Here is a 21013-nt window from a genome sequence, read left to right on the forward strand (position 1 = left end):
TTTCTGTTTTAGTTTACTTATCTTTAAAATAAGTATTTTACATTTGATAAGACTACTCAAAGAATTAAATGTAGTATTTTATGCAAAAGTATGCCTGCCTAGAATATAGCAGATTTTAGATAAATAATAGTTATTTTTATCCCTGAATCCTTGCATTAAGCTCCCAGAAAAAAAATAGAGAGCAAAGGTGGGTAGAGAATAGTTCTGAGGATATATATTTGGGTGTTTCCTTATTATCTGACAAATTAGACCCTGTGCTTTGAGGAAATGTATACTTCTGCCTCTGTATGCCTTCCCATCCCACACAGTGGGAATTTCTCTTCAATCTTCCATACTCCTAATGATAATTGCTTCTTTCCTTCTTCTTTGGAGATAGGGTGGGGAGTCCAGCACAAAATATTTTCTGGTACAACACACCTCTCTAAAAGATGCCACTTTTGTATGTTCTGCTGATACATTCCTGCTTTTCTATTAGTGCTTTCTAAAGAAGTAAAAGCAAGAATATCATATTCTTGCTAACAGAAGCTACCATGTGGCTTTAGAAATGCCATGGATGGTGTATTGTCTCGATTTTTTTTCTCATTGTTATGTCTTCATCTCCCTGGAACATAGTTGGTAACAATAAATACTTGCTAAAATAGTGTTATTAAAAACTGCGATTACTTTTGCACCAACCTTATAATTAGCTAGAGGTTAAGTAGGACATGGAGATTTGGGAATCTGTAAGGGAAGAGGTAGCAGTGGTGGGGTAGTTGAGGGAAGACACTGCAAAGTATTGTAACCTCAAGAGCCTAAGATTTATACTGGTAGAAAGAAAGAACAGGAGTCTTTGAAATTTTCAAAGATTTATAAGTCATCAAGGTAGAATGGCCCTGAGTGTTGGACAAGTATCCAATCACATTTTATTATCCTTTCACACTTCCATGTTCCTGATAAAAAATACCACTCCTTTCTTCACACTCCTTCATACTCTAATACTTTATCCCTACTAAAGACTCTCAGCTTGCATTTTAGTTTTATTTCATGAAGAAAACACAAATAACAACAGGACCTTGTATCCTCTTTCTGTTCCTATTCTTCCCCTTACCTTCCCTTCCCTTACTGAAAAATTCACTACTAAATTCTTTAGGTGAGACCAAGCAAAACAGGAATCTGCATGAGAGTTAGGATCATGGAAGGCAGTGGTAAGGAAGGTGTCTGTGGAGCAAGGTAGCCCAGCATAGAGCTTTGAAGCTCATGTAGTAAAAATAGACTCTAAACACCATGCTTAAAAACTGATTGACATCTGTGTTATATACTCTGCCTCCCTTCTTATTTCTTGGGTTTATTGACCATTCTCCTATTCCAAGGTAAACCCTTCTGCTTCTACTAGGTCCTATCCTTTCTTGACATAATCAATGTCTTCAGCATGTTTATGCCCAATTATGGCTAAAATGACCTGAGGTAATAGGAATAGGTGGGAAGCATGACACCTGGTCTCTAGTCCTAGAACTATTTTTAACCCACTCTCTGATTCTGAGTAACTTCTCATGGTCTAGATTTTCTCACCTCTAAAATGACATTGCTGGAATAGATTGGTGGTTCTCAGCCTGGGGTATAGGGGCTCCTCACCAGCCCATGATGGCCTTCAAGGCATCTGTGCATCTCCCAATGTTGCCTGCAAATTTTTGAGGTCATTTCACATGTGTACATTTTGTTTTCAGATAGGACAAAGTGAAAACTGAACTAGAGTAGATATCCTTGAAGTGTCTTTAAGTCCTGACTTCATATGAGTTTAAGTTTTGAAAGAGACTACAAGAGACAGTGTGATCCTACTCTGTACAGCTAGAAGGCAGTCTCAGTTCTGCCATATCCTGAGTATGTCACTCATTTTCTCTCACTTTGGTTTTTATGATCTACAAAATGAAGGTGTTGAATGAGATGATCCCAAATAATACTTTTCATTTTACATTCAGTTCAACAAAATCAGGCCAAAACAAACAAACACATCTTGGTAGTAAGCTTGAATTCAGACTGGTCTCTGCTATGTCTTCAGAAGTGGAAATCTTGAGCTGCTAATGTTCTGAGAGCACTTTGAGAGGGAAGGAAGAGAGGGTGGGAGCTGGGCAAGAGAGAGTAAGGAGGTTGGTTCCTGCATAAGACTGTAGCTGAAGGACTTAGCAACCTTCTAAATTTTAGGAGAGTAAACCTGAAGGGTGACTGGAAATAGAAAGGAAAAAGCTTCATAGTTGCCCCAGAAGAGACTTGAGATCTTATTCCTTAAATATTTAACTTTCTAAATCCTAAAATAACTTATGAAAAATATCTCTTTATAGCATTGGATTACTTTTGAATGGTTAAATAGATGTGTAGAGTCTAATGCTCCCTTGTTAGTCTGTTTTTCTCTTTGGAATCTAGATAATATTTTGCTATTGAGCAAATGAATTTGTCGCAGCACACATAATTCTGATTTGTTCTACTCTGCCAGCTCTCTCCCCTTTTCTCCCATGCTATTGTTAGGACTTGTTCTCTCTTTACAAGTGTGTCCTGTTTGCTTCAAAAAAGAGATTCATGAGTAGGCTCTCAGATCATACACAGCACTAACAGGAAGTTGTTAGCCTCTCTTTTCCCAAGTACAACGTGGGCCTGGGGGCAACAGTGTGGAGAGTGGAAGGTCTATCTCAGCAACATTCTTTCATCCAGTGCCTACTGCATGCCAGACACTGATAAACACTTAATGTGAAATTAGACATACCCTGTTCTGCACTCTCAGAGTTATCACAAAAAAGCTGGGTGCCTTCACTCAGGGATTTCCACTGGAATCTGCTTGTGCTGGTGTTTAACTCCTTCTTCCTTGGAAGTGTGTGGATGTAATCATGACAAGGAGAGAATATTTAGCCAGTAGACAAGTTGTCTTCATTACTCTCACGGGGAACGGGACTGAATGGGGCATTTTTTCGGAGCCTGGCCCAAACTTGGTTGTGCCTCGAGGGCCCATTAGGCTGCAGGTCACAGCAGCTGGAGCCCAGGCGCCCAGAGCCGGTCACGCGTCTGTGCTGCCCGCTCCAGGATGCACAATAGAGCCATTGACTATTTATTTACTCGGTAGAACAAGGCTGCTGTTGACTTAATTACGGGAGCCTCCCAGACACCCCCAGGATCTTTAAATGACTAAGGGGCTCTCCATTGCCACTAACTCATCCCTCCTTAACCTACGTCCTGAGCCCCCTCCTGCACGCCCCCCCACCCAAGAATGCTCAGCAGGCATGTTGGAGGACCAGGGCACAGAGAACCCTGGGTGGTGACCAAGAAGGAAAGACTGGCAGGATTGAATTTCTGTATTTCAGAGCTAGTCTGAGCCAGGCGCTAGCCTTAGGTTGTGGAACATGGCCCTGCTGCGCCAGGGTCCAGCGAGGGCTTAACCCTACCAGGACTGCAGTGAAGGAGGCAGCAAAAGGGCAAATTGTGGTGTCCAGCTCAGACCAGTGGTCTACTTCCAGAGAAGTAGCCTCTCTACTTCCGGGACTTCGGAATTAGATAGTGGAGAGCCACCAGGGATTGGGGCTGCTTGGGGACTGCAGAGCCCTGGAATCCCACCTGGCCCTTCTTTATACAGCCCCGTTTGAAACGATCTCTTGAGCCCAGTGCGCCTGGCCTGTTCCCGCTCAGCCTCACTTAAATATCCTCGCGAATCGCAGCTCGCCAACTTCCTCTGGGGGAAACTGCTAAGACTCAGCTCCAGTTAATATTGTAGGGCTGAGGATAAAATAGCAACGGTATTGAATAGATGTTGACTTTTCCGACCCAGAGGAGCGGAACTCAGGGATTGTTTGCAGAAGCTAATCGTTTCCACCGAGAAGCGGGGAGAGCCTGGTGCGCTCACCGCGGCCAGCCCCTCCCTGGAAGCCAAGCTGCGGGAAGATTCTGGGACTCAGGTGGCCCTCCCCATCTCTGGCCTTTAAAATAAAGCCTCCCCGCCCCCGAGAACTTGGACAGGTGGTCGCCAAACCAGGACAGCTCCCCAGACTCCTCTTTCCAACCTTGGAGTATGCGGCCTTCGGTTCGGTGCCCACTAGATCTCGAATCCAACTTCTTTTTAAAATTTGCTTAGGTTGAGAGTTCCAGTACTTGGGCGGGAGTAAGAAGGTTCTACTATTTAAGGCGCCAGACTTACACAGAGACAGCCCTAACCAACCTCCTGACATTCAGGGAAAGTCCGTTTCCAAGCATCGGTTCTCAGCAGTGGTGGCAGGGAGCAGGGCACTGTGACTCCCAGCGTCTGAGGGAATACCGACTGCAGCGCTACCAGAGCGCTTTTGTTGTGTGCGCTGGAGGTGGGGTGGAAGGTGAGCAGATCAAGATCTTTCCTGCAAACCCCAAAGGGAAATGGCCGTAGTTGGACTAAGAGGTACACTTTGGAGACTACCAGCTGCCCTCCAAGCCCTGATAGTAGAGAAGTTTCGTTGTTATGGTTTTGGGGAGGTATAAAAGCCATCACCCAGAACGAAATGTGTTTGGGCTCCTTGTATGTGCTGTCACCACTCAAGGCCAGGCAAATTCCTCGGCGCTTTGCCTTACTCACTCCCTGACAGAGCATCTCGGCCTTAGTCTCCCCATCCCAGGGGGTGGGTGTGCGCTCAGGGAGCGAAGTTAGGCCGGAGACTTCGTAACATCCAAGTCTGGGGACACCAGGAATTCTCTTGCTCTAGCTCCTGTGGTCCAGGGGTGGGAGGTGCCCCCGAGTGGCCGCGGCGGCCAGGAGCGTACGGGGCCGCGGAGAAAGGAGCGCGGCTCCTTTAAAGCAAGAGGCGAGGAACCCCCGCCAGGAGGCGTGTCTGTCTCCGCCGCCGCCGCCGCCGCCGCCGCCGCCGCTGCTCCTCGGTCACCGTCTTCGCCGCTGCCGTCACTCGCGCTCGGCGCAGGCGGCTGCGCTGCTCTGTCTGGGAGCCAGGGACTTTCCGCCCGACCTCCTCCGGCTGCTCCTCCCGGAGGACCACCCCACCCCCTCCCCGCCCACCTCACCCCCAGCGCCAGGTAAGGACTCCCTGGTGGTGGGCTGCACTCCGGGCTCCTTCCTGAGGTGCTTGTTTTCACGGGGACGGGAGGGACTGCGGGTGGGCGAGGGGCATTTTCCGTCGGAAGAGAAGGAAGAAGGCGAAGAGCAGCGCTGCGGACATCAGTGCGCTCGGGCCACCCGCTGGACCGATTCCCTGCGAGTGTCTTTGTCGGGCTCGTCTCAGCCAATTCCCGTCAAGCTTGCAAGTGGCTCTGTTGGCTGCAGTCGCCTGTGTTCGCCACATAAAATGATTTAATAAGTGGACGTGTCAGGAAGTGGCCTCAGCTACGGGGACTCACGCGAGGCGAAGAAAAGGAGACAGATGGCAAGAAGCTGTGTGTCTGCCTGCGGGTCTGACGAACTCCCCATCCCTCCTTCTGTCCACTCATCCTTCCATTAACCCGACTCCTTAGTTCTGCGCTGAGGAAGTACATTTATTTTAACCGGTACCCGTATTAAGAGCTTCGGAAAAAACTTGGAGGGCGTCCCATTAGGGTAAAGAGGGGGCAGTGTTACCAGGGTGGATCATAAACCTCAAGAACTTTTAACGAACCACATACTCTGATATTTTTACCTTTAAGGAGATAGAGTTTCTTTACCAAACAACACGACCAAGCTGAGGCTCCTTAGAGAATGATTTCCCGTTTAGGCAATGGTGAATATTAGAAAACTTACTACTACTAGCCTTTTGATAATGCACTGATTATCTTCTATCGTTTCTTCATCTCCGTACCGTAAGTATTCTATCATCAGAAATTATCTTATGGATTGATGATTATTTTCACCTCATAAGAGATGATTGGCTCATTTGTGTCTTAATTAGTCAGTTTAGTTGCTGGGAGAAATGCAATTGTATTTCAATCTTGATTTGTCTTAGTTCATTACTTTATAACTTTATAGAGCCTATTCCTGTTACCACCAAGGCCGCCTGTCAACTTACAGTGGCCTTAAAAACTTTTGACTCAAACAAACAACAAAAAATTGAAAGGCACAGGGGGAAGGTGATAGAGAAATGAGTAATATTTGGAAGTTTTACCTGTTTGTTATCTCCTATTTAAATCCATTGAAGATCACACAGGCTGAAATTAAAAAAAAAAAAAAATTATGGGATACGTAAATCTATTCCACTTCAGTTTCTTAATTAAGCTACGCTTCTTTTTAGTATCTAAAAATTAATTAAAACTCTAAATGTCATTAATCATCAATGCAGCAGAATGTTGGTGGACCAGCTGATAATGTGTTCAGAATCATAAGGGGTAGCATAGCATACATAGTTAAGAAGAGTGAGTTGTAAGCATGCAACAGTGTGATTTCAACTCAAACCTGACTCAGTCCTGACTTTATTCTCTGAGACATTTAATGCCATGTATAAAGAGGCTGTTTATTTTAGCTAAGTTGCAATGCAACAGCCTACTTGCATGGAATAATAGGTTAGGTGTTACTATAAGATGAGGCCTCTCAAATGTCACATAACAGCAGGACTTCCATGACAAGCCAAGTGGAATACTTAGTAAGAATTCCATGTGAAAACATTAAATATAGCTATGGCATGGAAGAACCTTTGAAACACCTTTGAAATTCAGGTTGTTCTGGGATATATATTTGCTGTTTCCAGCAAAAGGTATAGGCATTGTCTTTTAAAATGTTATACTATAAAGATTATTACACATTTCCTCATACCCCAGCAGGGGGCAGCTAACTAGAATAAGATTCATTTTCACTGGGAGAATAGGAAACTAAAATTGCTTCTCAAGTAATAGTGCCAAAGAATATGAGGTCATTAGTGTCCGCAAATATAAAAATATAGTGAAAGATGAAGCTAGTGGTTTTTGTTGTTATTGTTGTTGGAAGAAGCTTTGCATTAACATGATATATATTTTCTTCTTTGTCAATTTGTCATAGATTTGATATTTATGTCAGCCTTCTATTGTTTTTTTTTTTTTTGAGGTTTACTTCTAAACACTGCTTCTCTCTCTGTGTACATGTATGTGTGTGTTTGCAGTTTGTTATCTATGCTTTGACCTTGGAACCTACAGACCTTGGCTCCTAGAAATAAAGAGTGCCATATTGTTAAATGAGAAAAAAAATGAGACCATAGAATAAAATATATAAGTATTACTATTACTAAGTGTATATAATTGCCTCACCCAATAGCCATCGTTTTCTTTTTCCTTTAAGAAAGAAGCAAATTACAGAACTGACACAATTTTTAAAAGAGTTAAATCTCGTCAGTGAAATACTGTATAAGGACTTTATTAATCCTTCATATAACCTCAGAACTATGATGTGTGGTATCAGTATTGGGGAGAAACTTGTAATAACTTCAAAACTGCCACGCATTAAAGCATCAACTATGCCACCAAATTATTTTATTGTCATATAGAGGAGGTAAATTTAGCAAATTTTTTTCCCTAGGAAGCGAGTTTAATGAGAAAGAACAAGAATTAATCTAATTACCCCTGTAACAGATGGAAATCTGGAGGTGGAGAATTTAAAGTGATAACTAATAGTACATTTTTAAAAATGTCTTCAGCCACTGAATATTGACAGTATGTTATTCGGCATTCTGAATTGTGGCCTTTCTGGCAATTTTTTTTTTGTACCAACAAACAAGTAGTTTAGTGTTCATGAGCAAACTCACAATTAATGTAAGTGGTTTTTTTTTTAAAATAGTGTGCCCTATTACAAAAAAAAAAAAAAAAAAGAATGACTGTTAGTACATCTCAGATATATCAAGCAATATCAGTTAGTTGCACTGAAAAATACACATAACACAGTTGATAAACTAGTCCTCTTGATAGCGTGAACAATGAAATAATTCCAATTCCTTTACTCTGTGTAGTAAAAATTTGCACATTGTCACTCAAATATCATATTACCCATTCATTGTACTACTCCAGAATAAACCAGTGCCTGGAGCGCTGTCCGTGGTCCTGAAGAAAGGTCATCTCCAGTCTTGCAGAAGTTCAATTGGACAGGTGGAATTGCTGTCTAATGTGTTAAAGTCTTTCAACTGAGTTGATGGATGTAAATGAATCTAATTTAGCATATGTGCAAAACTGATTCTTTGGGGATCAATTAATAGCAGAAAAAAATCCAATCTTTTAACTGTTTTATTAAGAACTTCATGAATATGGAAGTTTGATTTTTCACTTTTCCAACTAGATATCCAAATAACCCCCCCAAATAAATAGTTTAGAATGCTAGTTTCAAGTAGAAAAGTTGCAAGCATAATGTAAAATATTATTATATTGACAGAATACATGAACAAGGAGATATGGTACATTTTGTTTTCTCAGGTTCCAATAAATGCCAGCTACACTGCAAAATTTCAGTATTTTGATTAGTCACAATAAAACATGCTATTTTCAGGCAGTAGATATCAGTTATATTGGCAGATAAAAATGTGAAGAATTATTTTTTCCTCTGGCAGTCATTATTATCTCTGCTAGGATCAAAAAGAAAATGAACAAACAGAATGGAATAAATGAGACAGCAAATACAAGACAGAACATGTTGGGCTGTACATGTTTTATAAGAGATATTTTAAACATGGACTGAAGGAGTCGCTAGATACCCTTAGTTTTAGCACTAGGTATTCCTTTTAAGGTGCTCAAATACTCGAATTATTTGATTGAATTGCCTGCTAGACTGCAGAACTAGCCATTCGTGATACTTATTTTTGACACTGCAGTTATTGCCTCCATCTTAAAAAAATAATAAATGCCACTTAATGCCTTTGCAAAATGTAGATTTCTTTTGAAATCAACACTTTATAATATCTTAAGAAAATTTAAATTTAAAAAATCACTGTAATGAAATGAAAACATTGTAGTGTTTTCTTGCTGTTTGGGGGGAAAATTACAAGGCAAATATTCATATCACCCATATTACTCCATATTTAAAAATTAGCTTTCAAATAGAATATATTATTTTTGTAAGATTTAACCTATGCCCTGTTAGTTGGTTATGAAAAAGAGATTAATTATAAGACATAAGTCCAACAGTTTGCCTTTTGTGATGTTTAATCATTTAAAAATGTTGACAATGATATTTTTATTATACTTGTTTGTTTCATTTAATGTAAAATATTAGCATTGTATATTTTTAATCAGTAGACTGTGCATTACCTATTTTAATAATAAAAATGTATTTTTATGTTGAAAGAAATCCCTGTACTTTGTTTCTTGCTAAAAAATTCCTGCTAATGAAAGCCAAGAGAGTCGCTACCTGGTCACTCTAAATATATCCACCAGAAAGGTAGCAAAGAACAAAACAATTTAAGGGGAGGTTATAACGCTCACTGTTGCTCAAGCTATGGTCCCATATAGCTTTAGAAAAAAGAATGTTCTCTTTAGAAAAAAGAATGTTCAAAAAACCAAAATGTGAAGAAATTTAGGCATAAATTATTGAAGGCTTTAGAGTTTGCTGCATGAATTTAGACATCGTTTTTACATATGCACAATTATTTTCTTTGAGCTTAAAAAATGGGTGGAAAATGTAATTTCTCCATTTTAATTTGACATTTCCCCCACAAAAGTTCACTGAAGAAATTTCTTCTACTTCTGGGTAACAATCAAGGAATACCCCAGTCAAGTTTTTAAAGAGTGAGTTTATCTCTCCAATTGCATTCCACATAGAAAAGTATAAATAAGACTCAACCTAACCACAAGTTAGATTTGCAGTAAATTCCTGTATCTTAGATCACTTTCTTTTTCACAATTCCCAAACTGACTCTGATTTAGCTAGTAATTTGCTGAAATTCATCAATTGATTGGAAGAAGTCTGCTTACATACACCACTTATTCTATCAGCAAAGACTCATTGAAAATAAAAGCAATGTTCTCCACATAAATAAATAAATCCAACTTCTTTCTTGCAACTCAAGGCGGGCTGTCAGATCGGTTGCATAATAGATATTGGGGAGCTCACTCGCCGGGAGCCTTAAGAGGAAAGCAGCTATCTCAATCTTTCTCACTTAGTCTTGGCTTCACGTCAGAAGCAGTGCAGCAGTGCAGTAGAATAGGGCCTGGCAAAACCCTTGCAAGCAAAGCGTCTTTTGTGCTGGGACTGTGGCACGCTATAGACATCTCGTCCATTACCAAGGCTGGATTTCCTATTGATTTTTCCTCCTCTTCTGCTTCCTCAGGCTCGCGCGGCCGGACATTGTGGGTGTGCGTGCTGGATTTCTCCCGGATGCTCTCCGAATAACATGGATGTCCCACCATTCCTTGCAGTGGAAGGTTGCTCCTTGGCGCAGTGAGTGAAGAACATGCAGCGATTGCTAATGGGTTTGGGAAGCGGAGACTCCTTCCTTTCTCTGTGACCATGCCGTGATCGTGTCTGCGGTCACCACTCCACGCATCCTCATTTCTGCCCGAACCCGGGAGCTGAACGCTAGATCGGGGAAGTGAGTGCCGCGCGTGTGGACACAGAAACACCATGAAGATTATTTTCCCGATTCTAAATAATCCAGTCTTCAGGCGCACCGTTAAACTCCTGCTCTGTTTACTGTGGATTGGATATTCTCAAGGAACCACACATGTATTAAGATTCGGTAAGATTCCCCATCCCTCTCTGTTGCCTGGTATCCGCTCCCAGGCAGCCGGATGTAAACAAGCGGGTTCGCTCTGCCTGGCGGTGGGCTCTGTGGATTCCGATCTGCTCACTGCTCTGTAGTCTCCTGGGGCTTTTAAAGAACTCCTTGTGCTTTCATTTATTCTCTTCTTTATTTTTATTTTTAGCCGCGGGAGGGTAAAGGAAGTGCCAGTGTGTGGTAGTGGTCTCTGCATTACCTCCCCCTGTCTGCCCCCGAGCCCGACGAGCCTGGAGGGGTGCGCGGTCAGCGCGAAAGTGCGCGCCGGGGTTGCACGCCTCTCAGCTTGCAGGGCGGGTGAGTTAATACCCGGTAACTCTTTGGCGAGTTGCGCTCGTCCGCTTCCGCCAGGGACCAGGGCAGTTCTCACGTGCAAATGAAAGGTCCTAACCCTTTTGATTTCTTTTGCCAGAGAGCCTTTTCGATTGTTTTCAATGCTTTTCCAATCCCTTGCTGCTCTTACTGGGATGCAGAGCTTTTAAAAAATGTAAGATTTGAGGTTCTACTTAACACAGGGAGGTTGGTACTTAGCTAGAACGAAATAACTCAAAATTAGAAGGGCTTTTTTTTTGTTTTTGTTTTTAACTTGCTAATTCCCCCTCTCACAGCTTTCTGGGCATTATGGACTAATTAATGATGAAGGATAGTACCTTGGGCGGTGGGGAAGAGTAGTTGTTTGGGGAGAGGTGACTAAGTCTGCATCTTTATTTCACCCTGGCAAGAGGAAAGACGGTAAGTAGTTACATTTTTTATGGGAATGTATTGCTTTTCTAAGAATTGGGGCTTCTTTGGAGTTGAAGGAAAATCTCAACGTGAGACTCCAGTGGAAACCCTGGTCAGAGGGTCAGAGTGATTGCTTGGAGAAAATGAAGCGTGGGCGACGATCAGCTGCTCTGAATGGCCAAAGGAGTTTTAGTAGGAGCAGCACTAGTCAGGGAAAGTTCCCTAAAGTAGATAAGAGGAAGAAAGGAGAAAGCCAACAGGATGAATGCTCCCATTGTAGGCACTTCCTCTGATAGTTCAAGTGGATTCAGACCAAAGAGTGCAGGAAACCATGTAATCCTGAGCATGTGTCTTTGAGATAAAAGGAGACACATAAAGTCACTCGGTCAAATTTAAACTGAAGAGTAATTGCCTGCATTTTCTATCATGCCAACAGCATCTCCTGTCTTTCCGTTTTTCCATATTTTTTTTCTTCTTCCCCCAATGATAAAATTCACCATCTCTCATAGGCTTTGTAGAACCAAGGTAGGGATGCTTTCACATGCATTAAAAAAGGAACCTCACCTGACCACACAAACTCATAGATGCCCACAGTCAAAAAGGCTGGTGGTGACAAAAAAGACACTGGATTATGGCTGGCTTCCTACTGTAGTAGTTTTCCTGCTTTTTTTCATGCCTTGAGATGGTACTTAAGCACGTTGCTCTTAGCAACAAGCATCCACAGGAAATGATTGTTTCTGTGGACAGGATTAAACAGGTCTCTATATCATTAGAAATGTATGTGCACGAACATATATGTGTGTGTGCATGTGTGTTTGTGTGTGTGTGTGTGTGCTTTCAGCAGTTAGGTTTCAAATATGGTAAGTGCTACAGTATGGTAGTTTGCCCAATATTTGGAGTTTTTTATCCTAGTTATGTGGAATCCTGAGGAATCCTGATGTGTGTTTGTGAATCAGTGTGCATTACTAAGTGTGTTTGCTGACTAGATTAAAAAAGAAGACTGGGAGCCGGAAAACTGTCACCAATACTCTAAGGATTTAATTATTGCTACTCTGGTCTTGCAGCACAATATTTGCTGAATCATTAGATTGTTACATTCACTGATTATTTCATACCTTCATATTATAAATCTTGGAGACTGTAGCAGAGTGTGTAGCAGCTTTCCAAAAGAGCTCTCTCTCTCTCTTCCTCTCTCTCTCTCTTACACACACACACACACACACATGCACACAGACATACACACACGCTTTCTTAGACCAATGCTTACTAGGAATATCTTTAAGAAATGGGATAGTAGGCAAAGATCTCCACACTAGCCCCTTGATACCCTTAACTAACAGCCCAGCTTCTAGATAACCTGCTGTTTTCTACATTAACTTCAAACATCTTCCACGTGGAGATGCATTTCCTCTGATTTCTGACCTGAGTTGTGGGGAAGAGGACTGTGTACATTGTTACTGGAACATTTCCCTGTTGGGGCTATTTTGATGCAATGGTGGGAGTTTTATTTTATTCTGGAGTAAACATGTTCTGAGTGTATTGGATAGTTGGTTGAGCACATATAAGCCACTCTTGAGAATGGTTATTTTCAACTTTGGCTCAAAAGTCGAGCCGGTGCCCCATCCCTGGCCCTGTGCCTTGGAAGCGAAGAATTTGGAGTTGCACATGGAGCAGCTGCCCCGGGTGCTGGAGAGACCAGCCGCCTCTGCTAGGGAGGAAGCATGCAGGGCCCCTTCCATCCCCAGTCCTGTGTGTAGGGCCCCTGCAGCCGCCAGGCGCCTCCGTTGCAGCGCCATGGCAACGGAGGAGCCTGCCCAGGCGGCCACCCCAGCCCCCCTTCCCCGCCGGTGGAGACTCTGTGTTATCCTTCCTCTTGCTCCCACTAGGACTGTGATTCGACCCGGCGTCCTCCTGTCACCTTCTTGAAGGCAATGGGCAGTCCCCGCTTAGAGTGCTGAGCCCTTGTCTCCTCCTTAGCCTCCCCCAACACCACTTCAGTGTGCATCACCCTCTTCCCCGCGCTTCCCTCTCCCTCTTTGTATGACAGACACACACAGTCTCTCGCACACACACACAATCTCACCGACACACACTCTCACGCACACTCGCGCGCCCACGAAGGCACATACGCCCTCCTGAAAAGCCTCAAACTTTAGCACGGTGAGGTCTATTTAGTGCCCAAGAAAACTTTGCAGTTACACCCAGGAGCGCCTGTGTCCTGTTTCTCTCTTAGCTCCAGGCCCAGCGGACTCCGGCTCCACTGCACTCGCCGGCCTGCTCCTCTGCAGCCGCTCAGCAAACATCTCTGAGAAAAGGTATCCAGAGAACCGATCCTAGGGCGCTGCTCTAAGGCTCTATAGCAGTGACCTGAGGGTCAACCAAGGGTCACTGCCAGGCAGGCGGGCGAGCCCCATGCAGTGAGTCTTGGCTGTTACCCCGCCTTTGATCCTGTGCCGGGTCAACTTGGGTTTTCTTGGGTGCCCACCCTGCGGGCAAGGTGCATTTTAGAGAGTCAGTTTTCCTACCCCAGGTCGAGCGAGAAGTTCCCAGCCTATGTAAATGAGGCATCTTTGTTTCTCCGCACCTGCGTCCCAGCCTAGCCCGCCTACGGATAGGGTGAAGGCGGGACTCTTCCGTCCGCGGGGGTGTGACCCGCAACTCCACGGTCTCCCAGCCAACGGCGGAGGTACTTGAACCTTTCTTTTGTTACTTTAGCCAGTGCTTCTCTTCTGGGCATGCGCTGACCCCTGCTTCCCCAAGGAAGTGCGAGGAAGCTCAGAAGCCAGCTCTGGCTGTGTGCTGGGCTGGCCTCGGGCTCACCGTTCGGGAGCTCTAGCGTGTTTAAGCATCTTCTTTAAGAAATCACTCCCCAAGCGATCACTTGCTTCCGGTCTTCGAGGTCAGATTGTGATTTGAAGTCTTTATCTAAATTGGAATTTAGAACGCCAGCAGCAAAGACGTCAACCAAAACTTAGACTCCTTGACAGCATCTCCAAGGTTTCCTTTCCGAATTGCTGAGCGTATGGTAGGCCGGGTCTTCCCTTTTGATGTTTCGATCTAACTTTTCTCTTAAACAAGCCAGTTGAACTGCTCTCTTAAAGGTTTCCCAGCAGAAGTCTTCCCTCCCAGACGCGCTGGGGTCTCTTTGGCATTGCGCACTGACCACCTGTTAGTGGGACAGCACTCACCTCCTTGCGCACACGCAGAAGGTGAGCACAGCCAGTTTAAGGGACCGCCCATACGTTGTGGGATAAAATCTACAACGTGAGAGAGAGAGAGAGAGAGAGAGAGCAGAAAGGGTTCATGTGGAAATCCTGCTATTTTGCTGGGCATCTCATTTGCTCAGAGATAACAATAATTAGTAGCAGATGTACTGCAACATCGCAAAGTGAGAGTGAATTGACTGAGCTTAGAAGCCGCCACTCTACAAATTCTTTGAAAGAGGTTTTTCTTTCTTTGAGAGGTGAGGTGGGTGGGAGGGAGGAGTGGCCTTACATCTGGAAGCCGGAAAACTGACTCCCGGGAGGCGGGGATCAGGGAGTAATAGCGGCTACTATCTGCAACAGATAAAGCCCGAACACCTGCTTAGCTGAGCTCTGTAATGCAAGAGAGAAATCTTTCCAGGAATCGCCAACACAACGGCCACACTTTTTAAAAAATCAGTTTTTCCCATAAGTTCTCACTTACTCTTAAAGTTTCAAAGAATAACTTGATGTGATCCATCAACAGAGGCACAATCGTTTCAGAAAATGACTTTGAAAAATGATCTTTTTGTCTTCTAGAAATTACACTCTTTCTCTACCCAGACACATTAAATTCAACACATTTTCAGGCTTTGTGAGGTTGTCTTTCAGAAGCGAACAGGGTTTATATATCAGTAGACATTTCTTCAGACAAGTTTTGCTTTTTGGTTTCATGCAAGTGATCATTACGATGTGTTCATTCTCTGAATTCTCAAATGACACTGTTTCAACATTTACTCAGCACAGGAAAGTTAATGTAAATTCCTCTCACATGAAGAAGGAAAATACCATAGATCAAACGATGGTGTATCATTGATTATAAGAGCCTTTTCAAGTTTGCTCACCATTACATAATGTGTTGTATATGTTAACAATGACATAATCTTTCATGACATTTAGTTATCATAATTTCTGATAAAGAAAATGCTTTGCTCTTTTGTGGTAAAAATTTAACGTTCAAGTGAGAGAAATTACTTCACCTTGTCCTTCAGTTCTTAAGATTTGACTTTGTTATGGTAGCCCAAATTACATTTATTGCCTGGAAATTGTCAATGCCCATTTTTGCACATCAGAGCAGAAAGTAGTTTACTGTCTTTAAAATGTAACATACTGAAATTATTAATCTACTGTATGCATAATACTTAGGGCTTGCAGGAGATCCTTGATTTTCCTCAGTAGGATGATATGATATATTGAAATGTAAGTGTTGATTGTTTTTCATTTGGGTAGCGAAGCTTTATCTTCAAAGGGCTTTCAATTTGTAGTCCAGTTATCAAAGTATTAGAAGTGCTTCAGATGAATCTTGTACCCTAAATCTTAGCATGAAAAGTAAGGTCAGAAACCCCCGAAAGGGAAAGAAGTAGGTGCACATCATCATTATTGACTAGTCTAGATTAAACACTGCAGAGGAAGATTTCAATCTAATAACGTCATAGGGTTTCCTGTTTTTCTTTGCTGCTTCTGCTGACAATTTTGTAAGGTAATTAAATTGGCTGATTGAAGTCACAGTGGTCATGGGGCGATAAAGACCATTTGGATTTAATGGAATTTAAAACAACAGAGCACTGAACACAACTCTTACCGAACAAGAATTTTAATGGCCCATTCAGGGTGCTGACTAAATAGAATGCCCTTAACAAGTTTAATTGAAAGGGCAAGGCAGATTAGCACTATATAGTCTTTATGGTTGAAGATTGGGGAATTAAAATTATCCCTTTAAAAGACTCATTAATGCATTATCAAGATTTAATGTAGGTTAAATAAGCTTTCTTTAAACCTTTATCATATACTGTGAACTTAAGTTTAGGACCAAGTTTCAATAGTAAAATATTTTTAAGAGCTGATTTAATAAATGGAATTATAGACCTTTCTCATTTGAAAAACAAAAGGTATTAAAATTATTTGAGCATATACAGTGTGTTGAAGGGTATTTATGATGAATTCTCTATGTTCTGTAACTGAAAGAAAATTTGACTTTTCTTTTAAAATTGGATTATTGATTTTTTTCTTATAAAGAAAGCTTGTCTGTAATAGAGAAACCACAGAGACAATAAAGGAATGTACTCTTTCTGCAGTTTCAATAGAGTAATAGATATTTTATCTATTTTAGGTTTTTTTAAAATCCTGACCTTTTTTCTTATTGCAACTTTTATATTCAGATTATTATACTTCAGTGCATTCAAGTTCCTTCTGCCCCTGAAGAAAGGGTAGATCATTGCTTAACATCAGGAACATTGAATTACCATCAGTCCCAAGGTGAAAGTTAAGCCTCAGTCACCTATGAGATTATTCACTCCACCTGTTTCTTGCCATGTGGCATTGCCTACTCAGAGTTGTCAGTTTCTTTGGGATTTCTAGAAATATGTGAAACTAAATTTTTGTATAAAAATCTCACAAATTTTAATTATATGCAATTTTGAAAAAAGGTTTTTAAACTTCAGATTTATAAAAACCAAAAGCATATAGCAGGTGAGGGGGGATGTCATCTCATTTTTACTCTCTGGCCCACTCACATCCCACAGTTCCTCTAAGGCACACCTGCTTCCTTCACATCTCATTGATCACCAAATAAGAAGACTTACTTGTCTGTCGCCTCACACCCTTGAAGCCAACTATGTTATATTTTTGTATTTTCAAGTGATAGTTACCTAATCTGATAAAACTAATTGTGATAAGGTGAGTGGGGAAGTTAGAAAAGATTCTAAACACTTGTCTGCAGGATTTATTTTTTTTATTTTTAATTTTACTTTTTTTTTTTCTCTCTAATCACACTCAGGGTATATGTTTATTAAGCTTCTTGAAGGGGGCGGGTGTCTTATTCCCTGTCCACCCTGTGTCAGACATCCTTTAACAGGTAACGAAATTTATGAATCAGGAGCTCAATAAACACTTGTGAAACAAACTCAGTCAGAGAAGAGACTGTTCTGATTGTCAGTAGAAACAACTTCACCTTCAGCTAGTAATTTTACTTTTACATTTGGGCTTTGAGAATCCTCTCCAAAGATAGCAGCATTCAAATATAGTATTTGGTCCTTAGGTTTCTGCCTCTAGATTAATTTAAACTCTTTATTTTCTTAACTAAAAACTGGATATTCTTTTCTGGATTTAGGAGAAAGTTAGATCACTAGACAGCAGGGCCATTTGTGAAGATCTGAAAGGATTTGGGAAGGTTGTATCTTTTAGTTATTTTTTCTACTGATACATATAATTCTATCAGTCTTTTTTTTCGGTTAAGCATTTGCCCTGTTTCTTGGCCTTATTTTAAGACAAGTATATTCTGGAAGAGAGAACACATAGTTCCAAGACTGCAGAGTTAGGATGAGTTTATTAGGATCGATCAATACTGTCTGTGACAGAGTTGCTCAGATACAAAAGAAAATACTGGGTGCCTAAGTGGGTGCTGAGTGATTAGCACTGGTGTGGAAGGGAGGCTGGGAAAAGAGAGAAGTTGAATGACATTTGATATGCAGCCTTTTTAAAATTTACTGCCAGACATCTCAATGCTTTGTAAATTGATCTTTTTGCTTGCATTAATCCACATCTTTTAGCATAAGTGATTATTTTAAATAAGATATAAATTACATTCTTACCTTGACATATTTTCTCCCAATCAAAATGATTTTTAATGCTTCTTAACCTCCTTTTCAATCAATTAGCTACTTTTCTATTAGTGAACTAAAGCAAGAATTTGGAAGATGTTGCCTCTAGCTCTCATTTCTGTCTTCAGCTCAGTCTTAGTCTAAGTCCTTGACCTGGCACAATAAGAATATCGCTCAGCTAACATGATCAAATAAACAAAACAAATATTAAAGAAATGTTCTGCTTCCGAAATTTCGGTATATTCATAGCTATTTGATCGATTTTATGTTGTTATTTTAAACCTTCCTTTCTTACCTCCCTTTTACTTACTGAAGCTTCCTACATTCAGCTTATCATAAGTTTTAGTGTGTTCAGGTCCCTCTTTCCCCAGAAGAAATGAAATGGGAACTTTCTCAAGATGAATGAAAACTATAGAACCCTGGTAGCTCTCCTAGAAACGTCTTTGTTTCCCTTACCTTTTCTTTCCTAGTACATTATCTCATAGGTTATTGATCTTTTCTCTTTTCTTTTCCTTATTCTGTAGTTCTATCAGCCTCTCACATATCTGCTTACTTGTTCCTTTTCCCAGTGTCAAAGCTTTTGTTGCATCAATTCATTCAACAGTATTAAAGTGAGCACATATTATGTGGCAGACATTTGGAAAACAGAATTATAAGACCTAGCTTTTGACATTAAGGAGCGTGTAATCCAATTAAAGAGAAAAGATAGGTACATATTAAAGTACCAATTGTATGGTACAAAAAATATGTACAATAGTTGTTTAAAGGAGATTATTATGGGCTTATGTTTTTCTAGAAGACAGGATTCTGGTTAGGACCTGAAAACATTGTGTGATAGAAAGAAGGGGTAAATGTATCATTGGTGGAAGACTCAGCACAAGAAAAGGAATTTAGGCATACATTAAGAAAATAATTGTTGGGACAGATAATGGGCTAGCCCTGTGGGGGCATAGATAAAGCCGTGATTTTTCAGAGCTTTAATATTAAGGTTACAGGGTTCAGACTCCTGTGTCTAGCCACTGGAAAGCAATTGAAAAAAGAGGATGGGCTTGACTTGGTCTGCAATAAGCAGTCAGATGATTTTGCAGTCTGTTGCTTGCATTTTATGAAGAATAAGTGGATCTTCATTCTTTTACTGAAATGAAAGCAAAAGACACATCTTTGTCCTTGATCACTGAAACCTTTAAGAAGTTCTTGAGTTTGTATCAAGTATTATATTAGTCAAAGTTCTCCAGAGAAATAGAAAACACACACATACACACTCACATACACCACATGGTGGGGAGGGAGTGAGAGAGAGAAAGAGAGAGAGAGAAATGAGGGTGTGGATATTTATTATAAGTAATTGGCTTACACGATTATGGTATTATGGATGCTAACAAGCCCTAAGATCTGCAGTTGGTAAGCTAGACACGCAGTGGTATAATTCTAGCCTGAAGACCAGCAGACTTGAGGCACAGGAAGATACAGTATTTCATTTGACTCCAAAGGCAAGAAGAAAAAAGAAAAACAAAACCCAGCCTTGAAAGCAGTGAGGCAGGAGGAATTTCCTTTTCTTAGGAGGGTCAGCCTTTTCACTGTATTCAAGCATTCAACTGATTGGATGAAACCCACCCACATTACAGAGGGAGGGCAATCTGCTTTGCTCCATCTGTTGATTTATTGATTCAGGTGCTAATTTCATGCCAGAACACTCTCACAGACACACCCAAATTGTTTGATCAAATGGCTGGGCACCCATGGCCTAATCAAGTTGACATATAAAATTAAACATCACATAGGTAATCCCTAAGCAAAATTCTGAAAGGAAATAAAGGAATGTCTTCTTAACACATGGCCAGATCAAATGATTAAGCAGGGAAAAGTTACCAATTAATCTCAAGGAAAATGGATTGGAGAACAATTTACAAGTACTGTATAGTTCTTTGAGGGATACAGTAAATTGTTCCTAAGGAATTCTCAATGTTTTATGTTTAGTTCCAAGACGTCTTTATTACCTGAAACATTGTGTGTGTGTGTGTGTGTGTGTGTGTGTGTGTGTGTGTGTGTGTTTGTGTGTGTGTGGGGGGGTGTAGTTAATAAGTATAGATATCATTACATTCATATCTGCCTAACAGTGTTGTAGTCAGTGATGGACTGCATATGCAACAGTGGTCACATAAGATTATACCATACTTTTACTGTATATTTCCTGTTTATAAATGTTTAGATACACAAATACTTACCATTGTGTTCTGATTGCCTACCATATTCAGTAAAGTAACATGCTATACAGGTTTGCAGCCTAAGAGCAATTGACTATAACATATAGCCTAGGTATACATAGGCCTTACCATTTAGGTTTGGGTAAGTACACTCGATGTTCACACAATGATGAAATCACCCAATAATGCATTTCTAAGAATGTATTCCTGTTGTTAAGCAACTCATGACTGTATATACATTATACATGTGTGTGTGTGTGTGTGTGTGTGTGTATAAAACAATTAAATCAGAATTTAAAATAAATTGATTTAAAATTTAAAACAATTGGCTGGGTTCGGCGGCTCATGCCTTTACTCCCAGCACTTTGGGAGGCTGAGGCGGGCAGACCATGAGGTCAAGAGATCAAGACCATCCTGGCCAACATGGTGAAACTCTGTCTCTACTAAAATACAGAAATTAGTTGGGTGTAGTGACAAACACCTGCAGTCCCAGCTACTCGAGAGGCTGAGGCAGGAGAATTGCTTGAACCTGGGAGGCAGAGGTTGCAGTGAGCTGAGAGTGCACCACTGCACTCCAGCCTGGCACCTGGTGACAGAGCAAGACTCTGTCTCAA

General features: G+C 41.4%; 1 protein-coding gene across 5 annotated transcripts in view; it reads left to right on the forward strand.

Moving 5' to 3' along the window:
- Positions 1 to 4674: 4674 nt before the first annotated feature.
- Positions 4675 to 21013, forward strand: part of GRIK2 (glutamate ionotropic receptor kainate type subunit 2) — a 729530-nt gene continuing 713191 nt past the window's right edge. For 4 of the 5 annotated variants that reach the window (XM_017498581.2, XM_037727899.1, XM_037727898.1 and 1 more), the window contains exons 1-2: positions 4675 to 5013; positions 10185 to 10592. In XM_017498581.2, the coding sequence (XP_017354070.1) occupies positions 10478 to 10592 (115 nt within the window). In that variant the 5' untranslated portion in view covers positions 4675 to 5013; positions 10185 to 10477. Of the gene's footprint in view, positions 5014 to 5300; positions 5770 to 10184; positions 10593 to 21013 lie in introns of those variants that run through there. The other variant, XM_037727897.1, reaches the window with a different exon arrangement.

This window comes from Cebus imitator, unplaced genomic scaffold, assembly GCF_001604975.1.
Source record: "Cebus imitator isolate Cc_AM_T3 unplaced genomic scaffold, Cebus_imitator-1.0 Scaffold245, whole genome shotgun sequence".
Taxonomy (NCBI): Eukaryota; Metazoa; Chordata; class Mammalia; order Primates; family Cebidae; genus Cebus; species Cebus imitator.